We start from the raw sequence: 20125 nt of genomic DNA on the forward strand, positions 1-20125 counted from the left end.
CTTTTACCTTGCGGAGTGGCCAATGGGAAAAGGCGAACAGCAGCGAACCCGGCGTGAGGAGCACTCCCATAGGGCGGGGCCAGGCGGGAATCGAAACAGAAACTGTCAGAACCTCTGCGGCACCCATGGAGCAGCCGCTGCTGTTGGCGGCTGCGGACGGGCCGGGGGGGGCATACGGCTCTCCCCCCGGGGTCTGGAGGCTCTGCGGGCCCTGCCCGCTCCCCTGCACGTGGTGGCGGCGCTGGGGCCGCCCGATGGCGGCTCCGTGTTCCTCATGGAGCAGCTGGCGGGATCGGGCTGCAGTAAGGGAGTGGAAGCCGGGAGCTGGGGAGAGTGGGCGCAGAGGGGCCGGCGGAGATCTGACCTCGTCCCCTCCCCCCCCGCTGCCCTACAGGCTTCCCCGGCAGCCCTGGGCTGTGGATGTGGAGATGCCCGCACCCCGAGTGGCCCGACCGTGAGCTGCTGCTGCTGCACGCCGGAGGATTCCTCGGGGGCGAGGAACCGGAGGTAACGAGCGGGGTCCGGGGTGGGGCGGTCCCGATCCCCCGCCCCACTGAGCGACCCCCAGTTCTCCTCCCTCCCAATTCCTCCCCTCTCGCAGGATGCCGCCGGGCTGCGGCTCTTCATGCTGCAGCTGCTGCTGGGCAGTGTGCTGGTTTATGGCAGTGGTGATGGCAGTGGTGACGGCAGTGGTGACGCACAGGAACAGCTCGAGCTCCTCACGTATCCTCTGTGTTTGGGGTGTGGTCCTTTTCCCCCTTTAGGCTTTTTTTGTTTGTTTTTTTTCCTGTTTTCCTTCACTGCGCAGCTACGCCCAGAAGTTGCCACACCATCTGCGCCTGCTGGAGGAGGAGGAGGATGAAGAAGATGAAGACCATCTGCTGCGCTTCGTGCTGCCGCCCTTCGTCTGGAGCCTGTGCAGCACAGCCCAGACACCCGAGGATGAGGAGTTGTTGGAGGATGAGGACCACAAGCTGGAGTCAGCACTGGGCGGCCCCCCAGGTGCACTGTGTCCCTAGTTGCCATGTCCCCAACCCCCATGTCTCTGCATCCCTAGATCCTCACAGCCACCTCTTCCACTCCTGTCCCCATGTCACCCAACTGTCTCTGTGTCCCTACAGGCCCCGTGGCACGCTGTGTCCTGACGCTGTTCCCTGAGCAGAAGCTGTTCCGTGTGGCCGACAGCAGTGCCGAGGGCCTAACCCGGCTCTGCACCCACCTGCTGGGCTGTGATCCCAAAACAGAGCCTGGAGGGGCAGAGGTGGGCGGTGCCTGTGAGTGGGGGTTCTGAGGGTTGATGGGGGTGATGCTGTGGGACCCCCTCTAAGGATGCCATGTTCCCAGACCTGGCAGCGCTGGCAGAGCGAGTGGTGGATGCAATGGAAGAGGATACAGTGCTGCGGATTGGGCGGCTCTGCCAGGAGGCCAAGGAGATGGCACAGCAGGTAGATGGGGGCACAGAGACACCGTGGTGTCCCCATGTCCCCACACTATATTGTCTCTATGTTCCTATGTCCTGACACCATGTTGTCTCTGTGTTCCCACACTGTGCTGTCCCTACACAGGAAACTGGTGACAAGTGGCCCACAGCCACCAACTTTTGGCAAGATGACACTTCTCTGAGGAACAGTGACACCAGTGACACCATCCCACAACACGATGACATCCCCCAGGCCAGCACCTCCCCAGGACATGATGACACCGATGGTGACACCACTCAACAACAGGAGGATGCGGCCTGGGTGGAGGCACCATCCCCCCACCCACTGTCCCCAATGCCAGCCCCACTTTGCCTGGTTTATAACAGTGACAGCAACAACCTGTCACTCAACCCCAGAGCACTGGCAGTGCTACGTGGTATCACCCAGCCCGTGGTGGTGGTGGCCATCGCTGGGCCCTACCGCACCGGCAAGTCTTTCTTGATGAACCGGCTGGCAGAGCGGCGTACTGGTGAGCTGGTGCAGGGGAACCACATCCATGTGGGGCATGTTTGGGGGCGTTTTCGGGATTACTGATGGTTCACTGCCTACAGGTTTCCCGTTGGGCCCCACAGTACGGGCGGAGACCAAGGGCATCTGGATGTGGTGCCTGCCACACCCACGCCAGCATGGTGTGGCACTGGTGCTGCTGGACACCGAGGGGCTGGGAGATCCCCAGAAGGTGGGTATCAGGAGTAAGCAGCCCCAGGCCCTCTCATAGCCTCCTGGACCCTCCTAAACCCAACTGTATGTGCAGGGTGACAACAGCAATGACTCCTGGATCTTCTCACTGGCACTGCTGTTCTCCAGCACCCTGGTGTACAACAGCATGGGCACCATCGACCAGCATGCGCTGGATCAGCTGCGGTATGGGGATGAGTGGGAGGGTAGTGACACAGTGACATGTTCCCATGGTGGTGACAGCGCTCACATGGTGACACACTGACATGGGTTCTGCAGGCTGGTGACAGAGCTGACGAATCACATACGTGTGCGGGTGGAGGATGAAGATCCAGCAGCTGAGTACAGCCGCGTCTTCCCCAGCTTTGTCTGGGCCGTGCGTGACTTCACACTGCAGCTGCGGGAGGGCGAACGTCTGCTCACTGAGGATGAGTACCTGGAGGATGCACTGTGCTTAAAGCCCGGTACGGCCATCACCATGTGTCACCATATGTCCCTATGGGTGGTGGCACTGTGCTGATGTTGGTAATGCAGGGAATGGGCGCGTGGTGCAGGAGCACAATGAGTTGCGGCGCTGCCTGCGCGCCTTCTTCACGCACCGCAAGCTGTTTGTGCTGGAGAGACCGACGGCTGACAAAAACCTGGCACGACTGGAGGAGGTGCGGGAGGATGAACTGCAGCCACGCTTCCGGCAACAGGCAGATGCCTTCTGCCAGCACATCTGGGAGAAGGCGCCGGTGAAGGAGTTGCCAGGCGGGCGCCGGGTGACGGGCATCAGTGAGTGGCAGAGCATGAGGATGGTGTGGCACACGGGGGATGTGTGTGGGTGTGATGTGTCTCAGCGATGGTGTCTCCCACAGTGCTGGCTTCCCTGGTGGAGAAATATGTGGCTACCATTGTGAAAGGTGAAGTGCCTTGTGTGGAGAGCACAGTGGCAGCACTGGCAAGGACCGAGAACACCGCGGCAGTGGCAGCAGCAGTGGCTGAGTACCAGAAGGGCATGGAGCAGGACCTGGTGCTGCCCACGGACTCGCGTGCCACTCTGGTGGATGTGCACCGGCACTGGGAGCGCCGTGCTGTCACCCTTTTCCTGTCCCGTGCCTTTGCTGACAACGAGCGCACCTACCAGTGTCAGCTGATGGTGAGTCACTGTCACGCCGTGGGGCTCTGGGGGCAATTTCTGCTCAATTCAGATCTGTTTTGTGGTGCAGCGAGAGCTGGAGGCGGCCAAGGAGGAGTTCTGCCGGCGCAATGAGGAGGCATCAGAGCAGCGTTGCCAGGCGGTGCTGCAGGAGCTGTGGCAGGATGTGAAGCACCGTCTGGAGTGTGGGGACTACGCGGCACCAGGTGGTGCACAGCTGTTCCAGAATGATCTGTGCTGCGTGCTGGAAGGCTACCAGTGGTGGCCTGAAAAGGGTGTTAAGGTGAGTGGGGTGTGATGGAGCCTGGTGTGGTGGTGCTGGCGGTGGCTCATAGCTGTACCATCAGGCAGATGCAGTGCTGGAGGTGTTCCTGCGGGAGCGTGAGCCGCTGGCACAGGCGTTGCATGCAGTCGATGCTCGCCTGGTGTTGATGGAGCGACAGCAGGAGGCAGCAGCAGCCAAGGAGGCAGCAGCCAGGGAGGCAGAGGCAGCGTGCCTGAAGGAGCAGCAATACAGCCTGGAGGAGCACTGCAGGCAGCTGGAGCAGCAACTGCTGGAGGAGCAGCGCCTGCGGCTGAAGGAGCAAAACCGCATGCTGGAGCACCACCTGAAGGTGAGCGCTGTGATAGTGTTGTGTGGTGGAACCAGCATGTTGTGGCTGTGCCATGGATGATGGTGCTGTGCAATGGTACCAGCACGTTGTGGCTTTATTGTGGCGTTGTGCAGAGGGACTAACAGCACTTTCTGTCCCACAGGAACATCAGACACTGATGGAGGAGGGTTACAAGCATGATGCAGAGAAAATGCTGCTGCAGGTTGAGCGGCTGCGGAAGGAGAAGAGGAGCACTGAAAACCATGCATGGATCATCTCGGCTGTGGGCCTCCTGGTCAATGTGGCTTCACTCTTTCTGCCCGGCGTGGTCGGCAAGGCAGCAGGCATTGTAGGCAACGTAATTACGCGCATGCTGTAGTCCAGCCACCTGTCCGTGCGTCCTGGTTTCAGCTGCGATGGCGTTGAATTTTCCTTCATTGTGTTTGGTATTATACGTTTGGGCTTTAGGAGAAAAACAATATTGATAACTAACTGATGTTTTAGTTGTTGCTGAGCAGTGCTATACAGAGCCAAGGACATCTCAGTTTCTCCTACTGCCCTGCCAGTGAGGAGGGCTGTGGGGGATGCAAGGAGTTGGGAGAGGACAGAATTGAGATACCTAACCTGAACTGGTCAAAGGAATATTCCATACCATATGATATGAACTCAATAATTGCTAATTATTATGGGTTGTTTTTTTTTTTGCACAGATATTTCAGTGTTTTCTCAGAACTATATCACTTAGCACTTGCTATTATTTATGTGTCTGTCACATTGTTTACCATCTTTAGAAGTTGGATTGAAATTGTCATTTTCCTGTGCTTTGTGATCTTGGCTTACAATATGATAAAACTGCTGATTGGGAACTAATCTGGTGTTTGTGCTGTAGTGATCTTTGGACGTTAGTACCTGTATCTTGGATGCTATGAGTAATTACACTTTGCTCTGTCTCCTTGTGGCACCAGCCTACAGAGGAAATAAGAGAGGACACTTTCCACCCATTGATCTAAGCTGGCCAAAGGGATATTCCATACCATAGGACATCATACAGAAGGACAGCTTGAAAAAGTGAGGGGAGTTCGTTGGGTGGGTTGCTGCTGCTTGGGGACTGGCTGGGCAACAGTCAGGGCACTGTCCCTCAACCCCACGGCACTATAGGAGGTGCTCCAGCCCCCAGTGATGGTGGCCATCAGGAGCCCTATCACAGTGGCAAATGATGAAACACCTGGCCAGCCTCAACCAGGGCTCCCTATCCTTTCTGGGAACCTTCTGGGGCATTCTGTGGATTTCTGATGGCTAGCCGCCAAAAACTGTGAGATGTGGGTGCAGGGCAACAGCCACAATGATGACCGTATCTTCATGCTGGCATTGCTGCTCTCCAGCACCTGATGTACAACAGCCTGGGCATCATTGACCAGCCGGGCAGGAGCAGCTGCAGTATCTTGCAGGAATGGAACTGGGGGAATTGTGGTGAAACTGGGAGATTTCTGGCAAAGAGGTACTTGGGGCAAATCTGGTGGATTTGGGATGAAACAGGGTTTTGGGGTGCAGGGAACTTGGGGCAAACTGAAGGATTCAAAGCAAAGGTAGGATTTGGGCAACCAAGTATTTGAGGTGAAGCTGTGGGATTTGGGCCTTGCAGGAGTTGGGAGGAAACTGGGAGATTTGGGATAAAACTGAAGGATTTGACCAACGTGAGACTTGGGGCAAAGCTATGGGGTTTGGGAAATGCAGGATTTATGGCAAAGCTGTAGGATTTAGAGCAACATAGGACTTGAGTTGAAGCTGTGGGATCTGAGGTGAAAGAAGAGGGATTTGAGGAAATGCTGGATTTGGGGTGAAGCTGTGGGATTTGAGCAAAATGGGATTTGGGGGATCTTGCATTTAGAGGGAATGCAGACTTGATGGGGTGATAGGAAATTTAGGGTGAAGATGTGGGATTTGGGAGATGTTGAATTTGGGGGCAGGATGCAGAACTGTGGATTTGGGGTGAAAGTGTGGGACACAGGAATCAGGATCTAAAGTGGGGTACAAGATTCAGAGTACAGCTGGGCACTGTAGGGGGGAGGGATATAAGGAGAGGATGCAGGATTTGGGGGATGCAGAATTCAGGGCTCACTGTGCTCTATGGGGGATGCTGTGGACTTCATGGTTCCTTGCAGGGACTGTGCATTCATGCTCTTCTTTCCAGCTTCATGTGGGCAGTATGAGACTTCACCCTAGTCCCAAATGTGGGTGTACCAATCTCACCTTGGGTTGAGGATATAATGACATGACAGTGATGTGTCATTTTTCAGGCAGGGATAATAGGAAAGGACAATTTGAGCCAATTTCAGCTGTTTCATCACTGAGGAAGGGTCAGCATGCAGGGTGCTGGAGTCATGGACACTGAAAAAGAGAACATCCATTAAATCAGAAACCAAAGGGCAGTCCATGGGAAGGAGAAAATTCACATGTTGCAGATCTGCTAGCTGTGATTCTGACTGATGGGAACAGGGGGTGGTCTCCAGAATCCCCAGCAGAACCTCTGGTTACAATAAAGGTGGGGAAAGAGCACAAATTCAAGACAGAAACCAATCAGAAGAGACTGATTAGGTGTCCTTAAAAAACCCCGTGCCCAAATATGGACAAGGTGAGTAACTGGACACCTCTCCAAACAATCACCAAAGATTCTTGCTCAAATACAGAAGATTAAAATACATAATCGTGTACTTGGATAATTTTATGAATATATAATAGGTAGGTATGACTATAAGGAGAAAGCAGTGTAAAGACTTGGTGAGCTTGAATTGTGGGGATTTCTCTCCTTATGCTCCATGCAGAATGAAGCAATGTCTCCTCTCCAAACATCTGACTTTTTTAATGTTTTGGGATATTTTATGTGGGCACTGTCACGAGGAGAGGCTGGGAGAGCTGGGGCTGCTCAGCCTGGAGAAGTGGAGGAGCAGGGAGATCTTATTAATGACCATAAATGCCTGGAGGGAAGGTGAAGAGGATGGAGCCAGGTTCTTGTTTGTGGTGCCCAGTGCCAGGACAAGAGGTAAGGGGCACAAACTGGCACACAGGAGGTTCCTGTCTGAACATCAGGATGTCATTTTTTTATTGTGTATTTCTGCCCTGGAAACCAGCTGTCTGAAAAGGTGTGAAACCACCTCCTTGGAGATCTTTAAAGCCATCTGGATGTGGTCCTGGAGAAGCAGATGCAGTGTCTCTGCTTGAGCAGGGGTTGGACCAGAGGGGCCCGGACGTCCCTTCTGACTGACCTCAGGCACCCTTTGATTCTGTGAAAGATTACTCATAATTGTCTTTGGCTGCATAACAATAATGGAAAAATTAAGGATAAAGCTTAATTCTAAACTGTCCCTCTGCAGCCCAGGGGCACCATGCAGAGCAATCGCCATGTGCCGCCGTGGAGGAGCCCACACTGCATCAGTGCAAAGAGATCCCACAGGATCAGGCTTCAGGGTGGAGGTTGCAAGAGGGTTGGGGGAGCTGCTGCCTATAGGCCTCATGCAGGAGCAGCCCCTGAAAAATGGGCCCTGTGATACAGAGCTGTGTTAGAGCGGGGCTTGATCTGCAGCCTGTGGGAAGCTCACACAGCTTGGGAAGTTTGGGAAGGACAGCATCATGTGGGAAGGACCCTGTGCTGGGACAGGGACACGGTGAGGAGGAAGGAGCAGCAGAGATGGGGTGATATGGGCTGAGCACAGTCCCCATTGTGCCGTGCTGCTGGGTGAGGAGAAGGTAGAACATGGATGGGAGGGGGGTATGTGTTGCTTTTAGTTCTCACTGCTCTGGTCTGCTAGCAGTAGGCTATAAATCACATTAACCTCCCTACACTGAGTCTGTTTTGCCTGTGAGTGTTCTCCCCATCCTATCTTAACCTAAGAGTTGTTCCATGTCATTTTCTCCCTCTGCTCCTATTGAAAAGAGGAGCAAGAATCAGAATCAGAAACAGAATGGCCTGGGTTGAAAAGGACCACAATGATCATCTGGTTCCAACCCCCTGCTATGTGCAGAGTCGCGAACCAGCAGACCAGGCTGCCCAGAGCCACATCCAGCCTGGCCTTGATTGCCTCCAGGAATGGGGCATCCACAGCCTCCTTGGGAGCGGCATGGTGGTGCTGAGCCATGCGCCAGTGTCAAAGCGCAGCCAATTCCACCTTCAGGGCCTGTGACACAGCTTGCGGCCTTCACGCCTTTCTGGGATGCTCCCGTCACCATGGCAACCGAGGCCGCGCCCGGGCGCGACCGCGCATGCGCAGGCAGCGTCCCATCGGCTTAGGGCGAGCGCTCCGTCAGCGGCGGTCGCGCATGCGCGGTGAGCGGCGGGGTGCTGGTAGCCGGGCCCGGAGCAGCCGTCACTCACCCGGTCATGTCGTACGGGCCGCTGGATCCCTACCGGGCCGGGCCGACGGCCCCGCCGCGGGATTTCGGTGCTATCATTCAGACATGCAGCGGCAACGTGCAGCGCATCGCGCAGTACAGTGAGTGCTGGAGGAGCGGGCCGGGGCTCCTTGGTGGGCCTGGGGCGGGGCGGGGCGGCTGCAGACCTGTTCAGTTCGTGTCGTGGAGTTGTTCATGGCGGTCATAGAGTCATGGCACAGAGCAGTTAATGTCGGGCACAGGGCAGTTAATGTCGTGAAGTAGTCGTTGAAATCCGGGTATTGAGCCCCTGCCACTGGCTGAGGGAATCGTTTCCAATCGAGTGATTGATCCCTTGGCGGAGATGCTGCCTTCTCTAAAGGTGGAACCAGCTGCCCGGATCTTGCTGCCGTGTCTTTGGTCGTCTGAATGCGGCCGGTGGATCTTTCAGGTTGGATATTAGGAAAAGCTTCTCCGCAGGAGTGCTTGGGCACTGTGATGGGGTGACTGACCATCCCTGTGCAGATGTGCTGCCTGGGGACGTGGCTTAGTAGGCAGAACTGCTGGTAGTTGGGTGGTTGGGCTGCGTGATCTCAAGGGTCTTTGCCAACCTCAGTGATTTTCTGCTGCTCCACTTTGATTTCACAAGTTGTAAGCGTTCCTTAAGCTGTTCTGCCTCCTCTTGGTGTGGCTGCCTGTTAAATTGTTCCTGAAGTTGTCAGATAATGTGGCTTTTGTTTGCCTTGCCTCTTTTTCTTCGTGTGTTTTCTCTGAGCTTCCTCCTCTAATTAGTTCAGCTCCTCTTCCTCTTAGCACAAGATTGCTTGGTCTCATGACCAGCAGCTGCCCTATCTCGGTGTGCTGCCAATTTCAGATGAAACAAATGTGTTACAGCTTCTATCAAGGTGGGTGGGAACACACAGAACAGCTGACTTACCGTTACAGTAATTAGCTGTACCCTGTATTTGATAAAAGGCCTGGAGAAAAGACATACAGAAACCTTGAGCACTTCCTCATTTCTCCTCTTCTTCCCTATAGGAAAAAGCAGCCAGCAAACAGTGGGGACAGATGGGTTGTATTCATTTCTTTTAGAAAACTCAGCAGAAGTAGCACTTCTCACAAGTGTATAGAAAGCTGCTGGAGCAAGCTGGCAAAGCTATTGCCTGCAAGGCTGTTGTTTTACCTAAACACTCAGAGGGAGGTTTGAATGTTGTAAGTAATGTGAAGTGCATAACAGTATGTGTGTGGAATGCTTTGCGCCTAAAATCGAAAGGATTTGTAGACTGAAAGCTGCTAACTGAAGGGACTTTCCATATTGATGTGTGTGCTCAGTGCCCAAAAAATGAAGGTGAAGAGCTCCAGCCTCTGTGTTGCTTTGTTGCCGTTTTCTGTAGGTTCTGTGCATTATTTTTGGATGAAATAAGCTAAGTATGGAAAATCATGGAAACTGGTGAAGACAAGAACGGAAAGCACACTGCCTGGCATGGCAATGGGACTTGTACAAGAACATGCCCTCAAAGGAGGGAAAAATAAATAACACAGATTATCTTGATGTAGCACAAACTCCACTTGCTTGGTCCTTGATGTCCACACAGTGTGTGGTCTGTGTGTTGTCAGTTTAACTTGGCTGTCAACTCTTTGGACCTGCACGTGGCTCATAGATTTGTGAGATTAGTGCAATCTTGCTTGCTGAAAGCAGCGTTCAGCTTGTTGCATTAGAAGTTGTTAAACAACTCCTCGCTGTATGGACTCATAGAAACCAGAAATGCATCATGCTGTATGCAGAAGTCAGAATTCTTGCCTAGTTACTGATTGAATCATACTGCAGCCCTGGCTGAATTGCTGTTGTTATAAGCAGTTTCCCTTCACTTTAGAAGAGAGGTCTGTCATTGGAATCTGATGTTTCTTTAGCAATACATTTCATCAACTGCAGTGTTTTGCTCCGGGCTAAAAGCAGGAATTGCACCAGTAGGATCTCACTGAACTGGAAGTATTTCTTGTTATTTCACTGACACTCAGCTGCCTTTAGAATGATGTTAAGTTGATGCTTCTTGCTCTTGCCTTGCTGCTTGATTTCATGGATATGATTTCATGATTGCTAGGAACCCATCAGGTTTTGTCCTACATGGTGCTCCCAGCATCTCTTACTAATGCTAAGGAGTGTGCAGCTGCTGAATACAGCAAGCCAGCTTGCTGATCTGTTCAAACATAGCCTCCTGAGGCAGAGGGGAAGGGGTGGTTGCTTTGCAGGTATGGTAAGGGTTTGGTGGTTGCACGATAAGCAGCGTCTGAACAAGAGGAACTGTGGATGAAGATAGGAGATGGCTAGAACTTCTTTGGCTACAATCTGTTTAAGATTGATGTAAGCTAACACTGCTCTATCTGCTGTGCCTGAAAGACTTTACCAGTACTGCAACAGCTTCTGTCTATCAGGAGTAGCAAAACACAGATTATTTGGTTTTCTTTTCTTAAATAAAGTAGTTCTGGCAGTGATTGTCTAAGATGCAGAAACAGCGTGGTTAGTAGGAACAAAAAATTATTGTTGGTTTAGGAAAATTGAGGAAGAGGAGCATGCAAGCTTTTAGGTACATAGTGTAGCCTACGCATCCCAAAGGCCAATCTATCATCTTTCTGTCTGAACGTTAATCTAGTGAGCTAGACCATGGTTAAATGGGGATGTTTAAAGGCAAAGTCTAAGTGTTGTGTTACCAGCTTGAGTTAAATAAAATATTGAGAGATCCTTCATTGGAGAAGCTCTTAAAGAACCCCTTAAAGAAGGGATAAAATACACTAGAACTCCTCTTACTAATCTTGTGGTCTCTTTATCTTCAGCTGCTCAGATAAAGAATTTGATGAGCCAGCTGGGAACCAAGCAGGACTCCAGCAAGCTGCAGGAAAACTTGTAAGTGTTAACTGAGTAAATGTTGTTTAGGTTCTTTTATTTTTACCTTTATTCTTAGAAGAAGTGAGTTATTTGGAGAAATGCTTTACTGCATAAATTTAATGTAGTCTTACAAACCAAACGTTACTAGATGTGTTAAGTAGTTTAGTGAACATATTAAGGTGTTTCTGTAGGACTTCAGAGAAACCACTCAAAACTACTGAGGAAGATTGACTAGAACATGGTATATAGAATCTAAAAAGAGCAGTAACATATTAGCCACATGTTGTCTGTTCTGAGGAGTAGCCCTAGTAGCTTCTCTTGTGGTTTAAAGGAAATGCATGTCATACTAGGTACTTTGCCCTCACAAAAGGGCAACCTAGAAGAACAGCAAGGGAGGCCTGTATTTGATGGGAAGACAGCTTTTAATACAGAAGAATTTGAGGTGCTGGAAAGATGAGCAATCCTCTCTGGCAGCCAAATTGCAATGTATAACTTCACAATGAGCCAATGGAGAACAGTGTAGAAAACATTTTAATAGGTACAGTCTATAATATCTCCTACAGAGACTGTACAGGGAGTCTGTGCATCTTATACCAGCTTGAAAAGGAGAAATAGAATGTTACGGAGAGAATAAATTCTGGAGTAAGAAATGTTAGAAGTGAGGTTTTTCTGTAATCTTTCACGTGAGTGCACCTTGAATCTCAATATGCAACATCCTCATCTTTTGTAGTAGCTGCTTTTCACGTAAATACATCAGTTGTGATGGCTGGCACTGTGCACACTACATGTGGAGTACATTTCTATTCTCTTAGGGAAAAATATCCTTAAAGATGTGTGAGCTCAGAAACCTTACTTGGTCATTATTGTAAATGTTGAAATGCTCAGGTTGCTTTTTGGAAGAAACCTGTGTAACTGTTTCTGAACCTTTGTTTTAGACAACAGCTACAGCATTCTGCAAACTGCTTGGCCAAAGAGACCAATGAGTATCTCAAAGAACTGGGGTCTCTGCCGCTTCCTCTGTCTGCTTCTGAACAGGTATGCATGTAGAATTTTCTAGAGTTTTTTTTAAATTGCTTACTTGGTAAGCTGGCTTAGAGTGCAATTTCACAGAGCTTAAACTGGCACAGCTGAAGAGACAGCAGCTTTCTGCAATGAAGGCAGTTGTTGAAGTGGGAAGACAAACTAAGCCAGCTACATCCTGACTGTATGACGCTGGGGGGGAGAACATTTATCAGCAGCAAATAGCTCTAAAACTTGGGGAAAGCTGAGTATGTAATTCTATTTCTGAAAAAATAATCTTCTTTACAGAGCAGTCTGGTGATGCGAGACCATGTTTTTGGATAAAAACTCGGTGCAAGCTGAATGTGATTGCACCAAAAAACTTTTCCATCCATGGGATTTATGGCCTGAACTGAAGGTGGAGGAGGGAAGGAGCTGACTCAGCTTGCTCACGTTTAAAGAAATCTGCTGAGGAAATGCTTATGATTTTGTCTCTGGCAAAACAGTCTTCCGGGACATCCCTTCCTGTGGGGAAGGGATGTCCTGTGCTGTGAAGGCAAAAGACTCCAACTTTAAATCACTGCCGCAGTGCTGACTTATCTGCTTTTGTGATGCTGTTATGATGATCTGTGGGTATGGATCAGCAGATGTTGTCTTAGTAGATCCAATTCTTTATCTAAAGGTTTAAATACCAGTTGTAAGTACAGCAGTGTTTTGTGTGTTTGTTCAGAAAGTATTTTTCAGTTAATCTCGCTCTGGTCAGCAGAGTCCAGTCACGTGCACGTTGCTGAATGTGGCACTGACTTCTGGAAGTGAATGAAGCCCACTGAAGCAGTCCAGTTGAAATCTGTAGGAGCAAGATCTCATTGAAAATGTATATATTATTTTTCTTTGACGTATCTGTTGAATTCATACAAACTTCTTGAAAGTACTAGAGAGTCTACAGATTAAGAGGGCTATTGGTAATCTCTGTACTGGAAAGTGTAAGAATCAGCTGTGGTATTGATTGTCCTTGGGTCTTTTTCCCAACTTCTTGTTTTCCATACATGGGGTGTCACAACATAAAGGGAACACGCCAGGGGAACGTGCACAGGACAGTTCCACAGCAGGTAGAGCACAGAGCATTTGGTATAACGTGAAAGTATGATGGGCTTTTTGTTCTCCAGTTTCTGCCCCAGAATGCTGGAAACAAAAGATCACTTAAATGTTAGCATTTACTTTTCTTTTTATGCTGTTTTGGAGAGTCTGATGGTTACAGTAACGTGAATGGCAATATCTGAATGCTTGTTTGTTTGTTTGTTTTTTTCCTTAGCGTCAACAGAGGCTTCAGAAAGAACGTTTAATGAATGATTTCTCTGCAGCCTTAAATAATTTCCAGGCAGTACAGAGGCAAGTGTCAGAGAAGGAAAAAGAGACTGTAGCAAGGGCAAGAGCTGGCTCCCGTATCTCTGTAAGTATTTTCAGGCATTCTGTTGTGATGTAGTGGACTACAAATCATTTCAGAGATCTTGTCTTTGCCCACTGACTTCATGGTTGTCTGCTGATCCATCACTGAGCGCAGATGAGGCCTCAGTAGGTCGTTTTGCTGTTCCAGATGTCGTAATTAGTAGGCAAACATCTTGATATGCTGATGATACATCAACGATCTGAGTGAAGAGACTCTTGTCTTTGCCTTTCAGTTGCCTTTGATTTGCAAAAACAGTCTGAATTTAAAATTAAATCTGAGGATGAATCTAAATCTGGCTTAAACTCCCTTAGGTTAAATCTGAAAGTTGAAGAGACAATGGCAAAGAACCCTCTGGTCAGCATATGCCTTTGTCTTCGGGATATTCCTGTTGATTGTGCTTGTTAGTAGTTCTGGTAGTCTGAAATATTAACATCTCCTTTATTTATTCCAGGCTGATGAGCGGTTCAGAGAAGAACAGCTTGTTTCGTTTGATAGGTAACAGCTTCTTGCATTCTTGGGGTACACTCTTACCTATGCATTATTAAAATGATTGTAGATATATTGTAGCTTGGGCAAGGCTCTTTCAGCTGAATGAAAAGCAGAAAGATGCTACGCAGTGAGTAAGTACAGTGTTTGTAATATACAGTGTTTAATAAAAAAAAAAGTGCATGCCAGTATTTGACTCTGCTGAAATGTAGGCTGTTGATTACTGTCCCAGTGGGAATAGTTCAGTCCCTAGTATGAGGTAGCTGGAACTCCTGGTGTTCTGGACTGTGAGCACAAGATTACCAGACATGTTTTCTGTCACAAAACTCTTTCCAAGAAAATACTCCATACTTCTTTCATGAGTTTGGGTGTTATCTATGAGCCTAGATGGAGCCATTACAAAGTAGTGGGTGAGACTGCTCTAAACTCAGAAGCCTTTGAGATAATAATTGATACCAGAACATGCATAGTCAACACCACTATAAAATATCAGGCACATATATAGATTCTGCAGTAACTTTGTGCCTGCATAGCAGATGAGTTTGCAGAATGGTGCATCAGCTCCACAGTGTGGGTCAGGTGAACTCAAGACGTTGCAAAAGTGTTTGTGATTACTGTGTCAGCTTCCACTATGCATGCCTGAAAAATGGAGGATGAAATATGTTGGCCCTATCTGTATAAACCTTGTAATGTTCTAAATCAAGGCACCTATCTTAGATGTCTCATCCCCTGATCAGCTGTTTGGTGTGCGTCCCTTTTTGTTAGTCCTGTGGTTCCACATGCTGAATTGTTCAGTTGTGGAGATGTTGTGATGAGTTTGAAGTCTTGCTCACTAATGCACGGGGTACCACATAAATACCTGTTTGTGGAGAGGCCCTCGTCTCAGTGAGATGTAGGAGCATCTGCTCCACATTTAAAACTGTCCTTATGTGCTGTACGTCAGACACTTGTGCCTTAAACACCTGGGGATTCTACTGTCAACTCAGCTGAATTCCTGAATGTCTCTGCTGTATCTGATCTAGTCAGGTAGTTTATTGCCATTTCTTTTTGCACTTGGAGCCTTTGGAACTGACTCCTTAGAGTTATGTCACAACATGCCTGTTGGGTGTATTACAGTGCTTTCAGATACGCTTGCCTCTGAGAAGAAGAGGGAGATTTTACCCCAGAACTCTTTTGTGCTGGACACGTAGACTTTGTGTTATTGGTACTGCCTTCACTGTAATCAGTGTGTGTCACTTACGTGGCAGTTATGAAGTACTGTCATCAGGGTAGGTGTGCACTGTGATGCAGAGATTTTTCTAAATATCTCTCTTGATGTGGGACTTAATTTGCAGTTCTTGCTAGATTAATGAATTAAAATACCAAACTTTCTTCGTATCCCGAAATGGCAGATAGCAAGTGAGAATCTTAGAACCAAGATGCTTGTCAGGTGTTCTTTTGATCTGATAATGTTGTGCTTGCAGGCTGCTCTCCATCAAGACTTTCACCCTGATTGATTCCCCCCTTTTTGTGGGGGATGGTGAGAGGAAAGGAAGGTACAGATATTTTAAAAAACAAACTTAAAAAAAGCAACCTCAATAAGGCCTGTTCTATAATGCTATAGGTAATGGTCACATCCTAGCACAAACTATCCTATGCATGTATGCTTTTCAGTTTCTTCACTTTTCTTGGTCTGTCCCTATTATTGTTCTCACTTGTAATTGTTGTCATAAGTCTGCAGTTAGTTGCAAGGCTGGTGTTGTCCTGTAGGAATCCTTTCAACTTTAACACCCTGGTGATTCAGTGTAATCATAGTGAGAAAATATTCCTATGCTGAAAGAAATGTTTCACTTTCCTTCCTTCTCTTCACAGTGGTGAAGACTGGAATCAAATGCAGTCTCAAGAAGATGATGTGGCAATAACTGAACAGGATCTTGAGCTTATTAAAGAAAGAGAAACGGCAATCAGGCAATTAGAGGTGAAGAGTAGATCCTGTGCTTATGTTAACATATAGTTAACAATATTAGGATGTAAACCAAAGAATTCATGCAGTGCTATCTAATGAGATGGGCTGAGGAGACCTGAAGGTAAAGGAACAGTTCCTTGTAGAGGGGGTTGATTCCAAGATGAATCTCCCTGCTCCAGTTCAAGGAGACTAGGTTTATTTTCCTCCAGTGTTCACTGGTGGGCCTTCACAGGTGGTAGGAGCAACTCGTGACAGGGTTCATCTCAATTCCCTACTCTGCTAATTGCTAGTGACATGAAAGAAATAACGAGCAGTGAGGATATTGCAAGCTCTTTTGTTAATCCCAAATTCCATCAATAGCAACATCGAGTCACCTGAGTCAGTGAGTGATGGTACCTGTTCAGTTATTTCGAGTGATGTTCTGAAGAGGCACTAAGAATTAGGCTGCAAAAAAGCTGTAACCAGTGTTTTGTGTAACTTGTCAAACTTGTCTTCAGGCCGACATTTTGGATGTCAATCAGATATTTAAGGATTTAGCCATGATGATTCATGACCAAGGAGATATGATTGGTAAGTGTGTTTGGATAATAAGGAGCTTCTTTTCTAGTTCGGTTGCACGTTCTGCCTGCGTAGTTCAGTTTTTCTGATATTTTGTACAAAAAGTATTGTATTTCTTTTTTTTTTTTTAAGCATCAATCTGAATTATTTTATAAGTTCTCTTATTTTTCCATAGATAGCATAGAGGCAAATGTGGAAAGTGCAGAAGTTCATGTGGAAAGAGCCAGTGAGCAGTTACAGAGAGCTGCCTATTATCAGGTAAATTATGTATGCTTGCATTATTGTCAGTGTACAGGTGAGTACCAATAATGGTACAGCCCTAACAAGATGCTAAGGACTGCAGCACACCAAACAGGCCTTTAAAAACAGATCATGCAAGTTGGCACTCCCACAGAATTGTGCTCAAAGGAATAGATAAAGCAGTTGACTCAAGAACATTCTGTTGAAATTAGCCTTCTAATTCAGAGGTTGTGTAGTCAGTCTGTTCCTCCATCTAGGTATTCTCAGCAGGTTTAAATGTTTAGCTGTCTTTGTTCTCAGGGGAGAGCTGAACGGTTTTGCTAACAGCAGTTTGGCATGTTGTGGCCATCTTGTAAACATACCAGTTAAGCCAAGATTTCATGTAAGAACTTGGACAAAAATAAAGTTCTTAAAAAATAAAATCCTTGCCCAAACTAAGGAAACTCGCAATGACCAAGATTTGCAGCACCTTTCTAACTGCTCAGTTTCCAACCTGTAATCTGACTGCTTGTCCAGTCAGCTCTTCTGCATTGGTTTTCACTGCTGCTTAAATCATTTTTATGATGCTCGTGGTTTCCGTAGCATTCTTATATTGTTGTTGGTGGAAATGTCTGCCCAGTGACAGGGTGAGAGGCGTTGGGCACTGACTGGAACACAAGAGGTCCTTTTTGAGCATCAGGAACCTCTTCTGTGCTGTACGAGTGACAGAGCACCAGAACAGTTGGCCTAGAGAGGCTGTGGATTCTCCTCCTTGGAGGATTTGTCTGGATGTGGTCCTTGGCAGTGTGCTCTGGGTGTCCCTGCTTGAGCAGTGGTTGGACTAGAGAGACCCAGAGGTGCCTTCTGACCTCATCTGCCCTGTGGTTGTTGTGACTGTTGGTTCAGATTCTGTGAGGAAAAAGGTTCCTGCTCCCACACAAGATTAAAAAATTGGATGCTCTTAAGTGTTGAGATGCTGAAAAGCCTTACACTCCAGTGCTGTTTAACTGCAAGGAGAAGAAAGTAGCTTTTTGGCTCCTGGCAGCAGGTAGTATTTATAAATGTTTGGAGCTGGCAGTAAATCCAAGACAGGTATGTTAGGCACGTATTAGATGTGTTTTTCTAGACAGAGAAGGAAGTGATTATATATAACCAGACTCAGAGCATCATGTGAAGTTAAAAATACTCAGTGTATGTGGACAGACTGTAGCTTCCTATGATGAAGAAGCTGATCAAAGCTGTAAAATTAAGTACAGTAACTGTATGCTACATCATTTAAGCTGTAGAAATGCAGTACTATCTTTGCACCAGACTATGGGGGGGATTGTATCACAGGAATGGCATTTTCATTTGTTTTACCTGGAAAATCCGAATAGCTAGAGATGTTTAGCTTTCCTTTGCAGCCTTGGTGGCAGACCTTAGCATGAAATGTATATTAGGTGTTGTCAACTTCCCTGTTTGTAGTTATCTTGAAGTAACGTTTTGAATTTGCCTAGAGTAGCAGAACTTGTTACGTTTTGATTTAATTGCATTTCTTAGACCTAAAACTAAAAACATTTAGTTGTGGCTTATGCTATTTTAAGGAACATATGAAACTGTATAAACGGTACTTGTTAATTCCCTTGAATAATTATGGGTATTGAGTGTTCTGATTCACCAAACTTAGTAACATGAACTGGCAAACTTGCTTTTTCTTCCTCATCTGCTCTTGGTATCAGTGGCTTTTTTTTTTTTTTCCCTTCTTCAGAAGAAATCCCGTAAGAAGATCTGTATCCTGATTCTTGGTCTTGCTGTGGCTTCTATAATCTTAGGATTAATTATCTGGTGGACAGCAAAGTGAGATCTTCACATGGAACCTTGTCTCATTGCTGAGAATATTTTTCCCCAGCACGAACAGGCAGACTAGTCTTGGAAATGAAACCACCCTGAGAGAGCACAAGCTGGAACTACTTCTAGTAATAGTTATTAGCAACTAATGTGCAGACAACTAGTATTTGGAATTAGTGAACCATGGAGACAGTATTTATCATTTTATATACAAATTATATTGTTTTATGTAACTAACATCTTGTGGTTTTGCTTTCTGTAATGTATTATTCCCTGTCCCAACTGTATGCTGAAGTGTGATCAATAATTGGAAAAGTCTTATTTCTTTTGGCAAGTGGCAGAAATTTAACTTTTTATGTGTACAGATAACTTTGGACTGGAATAAGAACGACATTCAAAGAGGGCACAACACTGACTTTCATTACCTTAATCCAGCAGTTTCTCAAGTCTCCAGTATCTGCCCCATGGTTTTATTGGTCTCTGGGTGGCTGTGGTTCTAAATTCAATTGAAGAGAAAGATGTAGCATCTGAGATCTGCAGATCTGAGAAGCAAGAAGTATGCATGGATGATGATCAGAACCACTGTGTGCTTAGGAACAGTTAGTTTATCCTTGAGACCCATTGCTTTTATTAATTTTTGTGCATGGTTGGGGTTGTGGGTTTTTTTTTTTTTAATGCACCAGTTGAATACTCTAAGTCTGAGGACATCCTATCTAGCAGTGCAATGTCATTGAAGAAACTAGCTGGTGGTTTATTATTGGACAAATAAATCTCTTCCAATGCTGACTCTCAAAGCACTAAAATACAAGTTGAGTTTCTTGCTCCTAATTGATTTTTCAGGGAGAAAATGGTGCAAAGGTGAGGAAGCAGGCACCTAAGCTTACAGGTAAACAAGACAGATGTGTGTTAGGAGAAATCCTGCTTTGAAGGACTCTTGAAGCTTATTGTAATGTATCAGTAAATATTGTGTGGCTTGTGAATGTCTGTTATTTTCCATTCTTTATGAAACAAAGTGCAGAAATTGGCTGAGCAAAGTGCTAAGGTTTTGAGACTGAGGATGTATGTGCAAGTTAAGGATTGCTGCTTCTAGCTGTCTTGCTCACAGAGCTGGTCAGGACGTAGCAGTCACTCCCTGCTTTGTTGTAGCTCTAAACTGACATGCACTGAGGGATCAGTAACCTGTCCCAAGCCCAATGTAGTGTGGTAAATGCACCGTACTGACCCATTTTGTATTTAATCCTTCTTCCATGTCTCCTGTGTAATAAAGTAAATGTGAAAGCTGGGAAGGGAGGGCATTCTCCCAATTGCACATTGGTTTGCACTACTGCGTCATCATTCCGTCTAATAACTATCAATAAACACTTTTAAAAGCCTTTGCCAGAGCTTCTTTCTCTTGCAGCTTAAACAGTGCCAGAAGTGTGATTGCAGACTCCTCTGTAAGTCTGCTTTATAGAAGCACCAGCAGCATTTCTTCCAATGTAGCACTGCAGTCTGTGATTTTT

At 47.2% G+C, this 20125-nt stretch overlaps 2 protein-coding genes across 2 annotated transcripts; both read left to right on the forward strand.

Moving 5' to 3' along the window:
- Window positions 1-76: 76 nt before the first annotated feature.
- Window positions 77-4763, forward strand: LOC100543118 (guanylate-binding protein 1-like). Its single transcript, XM_085208658.1, has 15 exons — window positions 77-302; window positions 395-507; window positions 602-723; window positions 809-1002; window positions 1122-1274; window positions 1345-1445; window positions 1566-1950; window positions 2033-2160; window positions 2236-2345; window positions 2439-2623; window positions 2694-2936; window positions 3020-3300; window positions 3371-3583; window positions 3648-3914; window positions 4057-4763. Exons 1-15 carry the CDS (start codon window positions 275-277, stop codon window positions 4270-4272), a joined length of 2739 nt encoding a protein of 912 aa, XP_085064784.1. The 5' UTR covers window positions 77-274; the 3' UTR covers window positions 4273-4763.
- A 3412-nt stretch (window positions 4764-8175) lies between these two features.
- On the forward strand, window positions 8176-19996 carry STX12 (syntaxin 12). The gene is made up of 9 exons (XM_010723269.4): window positions 8176-8380; window positions 11091-11160; window positions 12078-12177; window positions 13454-13591; window positions 14040-14083; window positions 15926-16031; window positions 16517-16589; window positions 16753-16835; window positions 18544-19996. The coding sequence occupies exons 1-9, from the start codon at window positions 8269-8271 to the stop codon at window positions 18634-18636; spliced, it is 819 nt and encodes a 272-aa protein (XP_010721571.1). The 5' UTR covers window positions 8176-8268; the 3' UTR covers window positions 18637-19996.
- The last annotated feature ends 129 nt before the right edge of the window (window positions 19997-20125 follow it).

The sequence above is a fragment of the Meleagris gallopavo genome, chromosome 25, assembly GCF_905368555.1.
Source record: "Meleagris gallopavo chromosome 25, MGAL_WU_HG_1.1, whole genome shotgun sequence".
Lineage (NCBI taxonomy): Eukaryota > Metazoa > Chordata > Aves > Galliformes > Phasianidae > Meleagris > Meleagris gallopavo.

What these genes read in the sequence shown, in the direction of transcription:
- LOC100543118 (XM_085208658.1), top strand. Translation starts at nt 275, where the DNA reads ATGGAGCAGCTGGCGGGATCGGGCTGCA. An exon ending in CATGCGCTGGATCAGCTGCG is followed by an intron (nt 2,346 to 2,438) that starts GTATGGGGATGA and finishes TGGGTTCTGCAG; the next exon opens with GCTGGTGACAGAGCTGACGA. An exon ending in TGCACTGTGCTTAAAGCCCG is followed by an intron (nt 2,624 to 2,693) that starts GTACGGCCATCA and finishes TTGGTAATGCAG; the next exon opens with GGAATGGGCGCGTGGTGCAG.
- STX12 (XM_010723269.4), top strand. Translation starts at nt 8,269, where the DNA reads ATGTCGTACGGGCCGCTGGATCCCTACCGGGCCGGGCCGACGGCCCCG. An exon ending in CAGCTTGTTTCGTTTGATAG is followed by an intron (nt 14,084 to 15,925) that starts GTAACAGCTTCT and finishes TTCTCTTCACAG; the next exon opens with TGGTGAAGACTGGAATCAAA. An exon ending in TGACCAAGGAGATATGATTG is followed by an intron (nt 16,590 to 16,752) that starts GTAAGTGTGTTT and finishes ATTTTTCCATAG; the next exon opens with ATAGCATAGAGGCAAATGTG.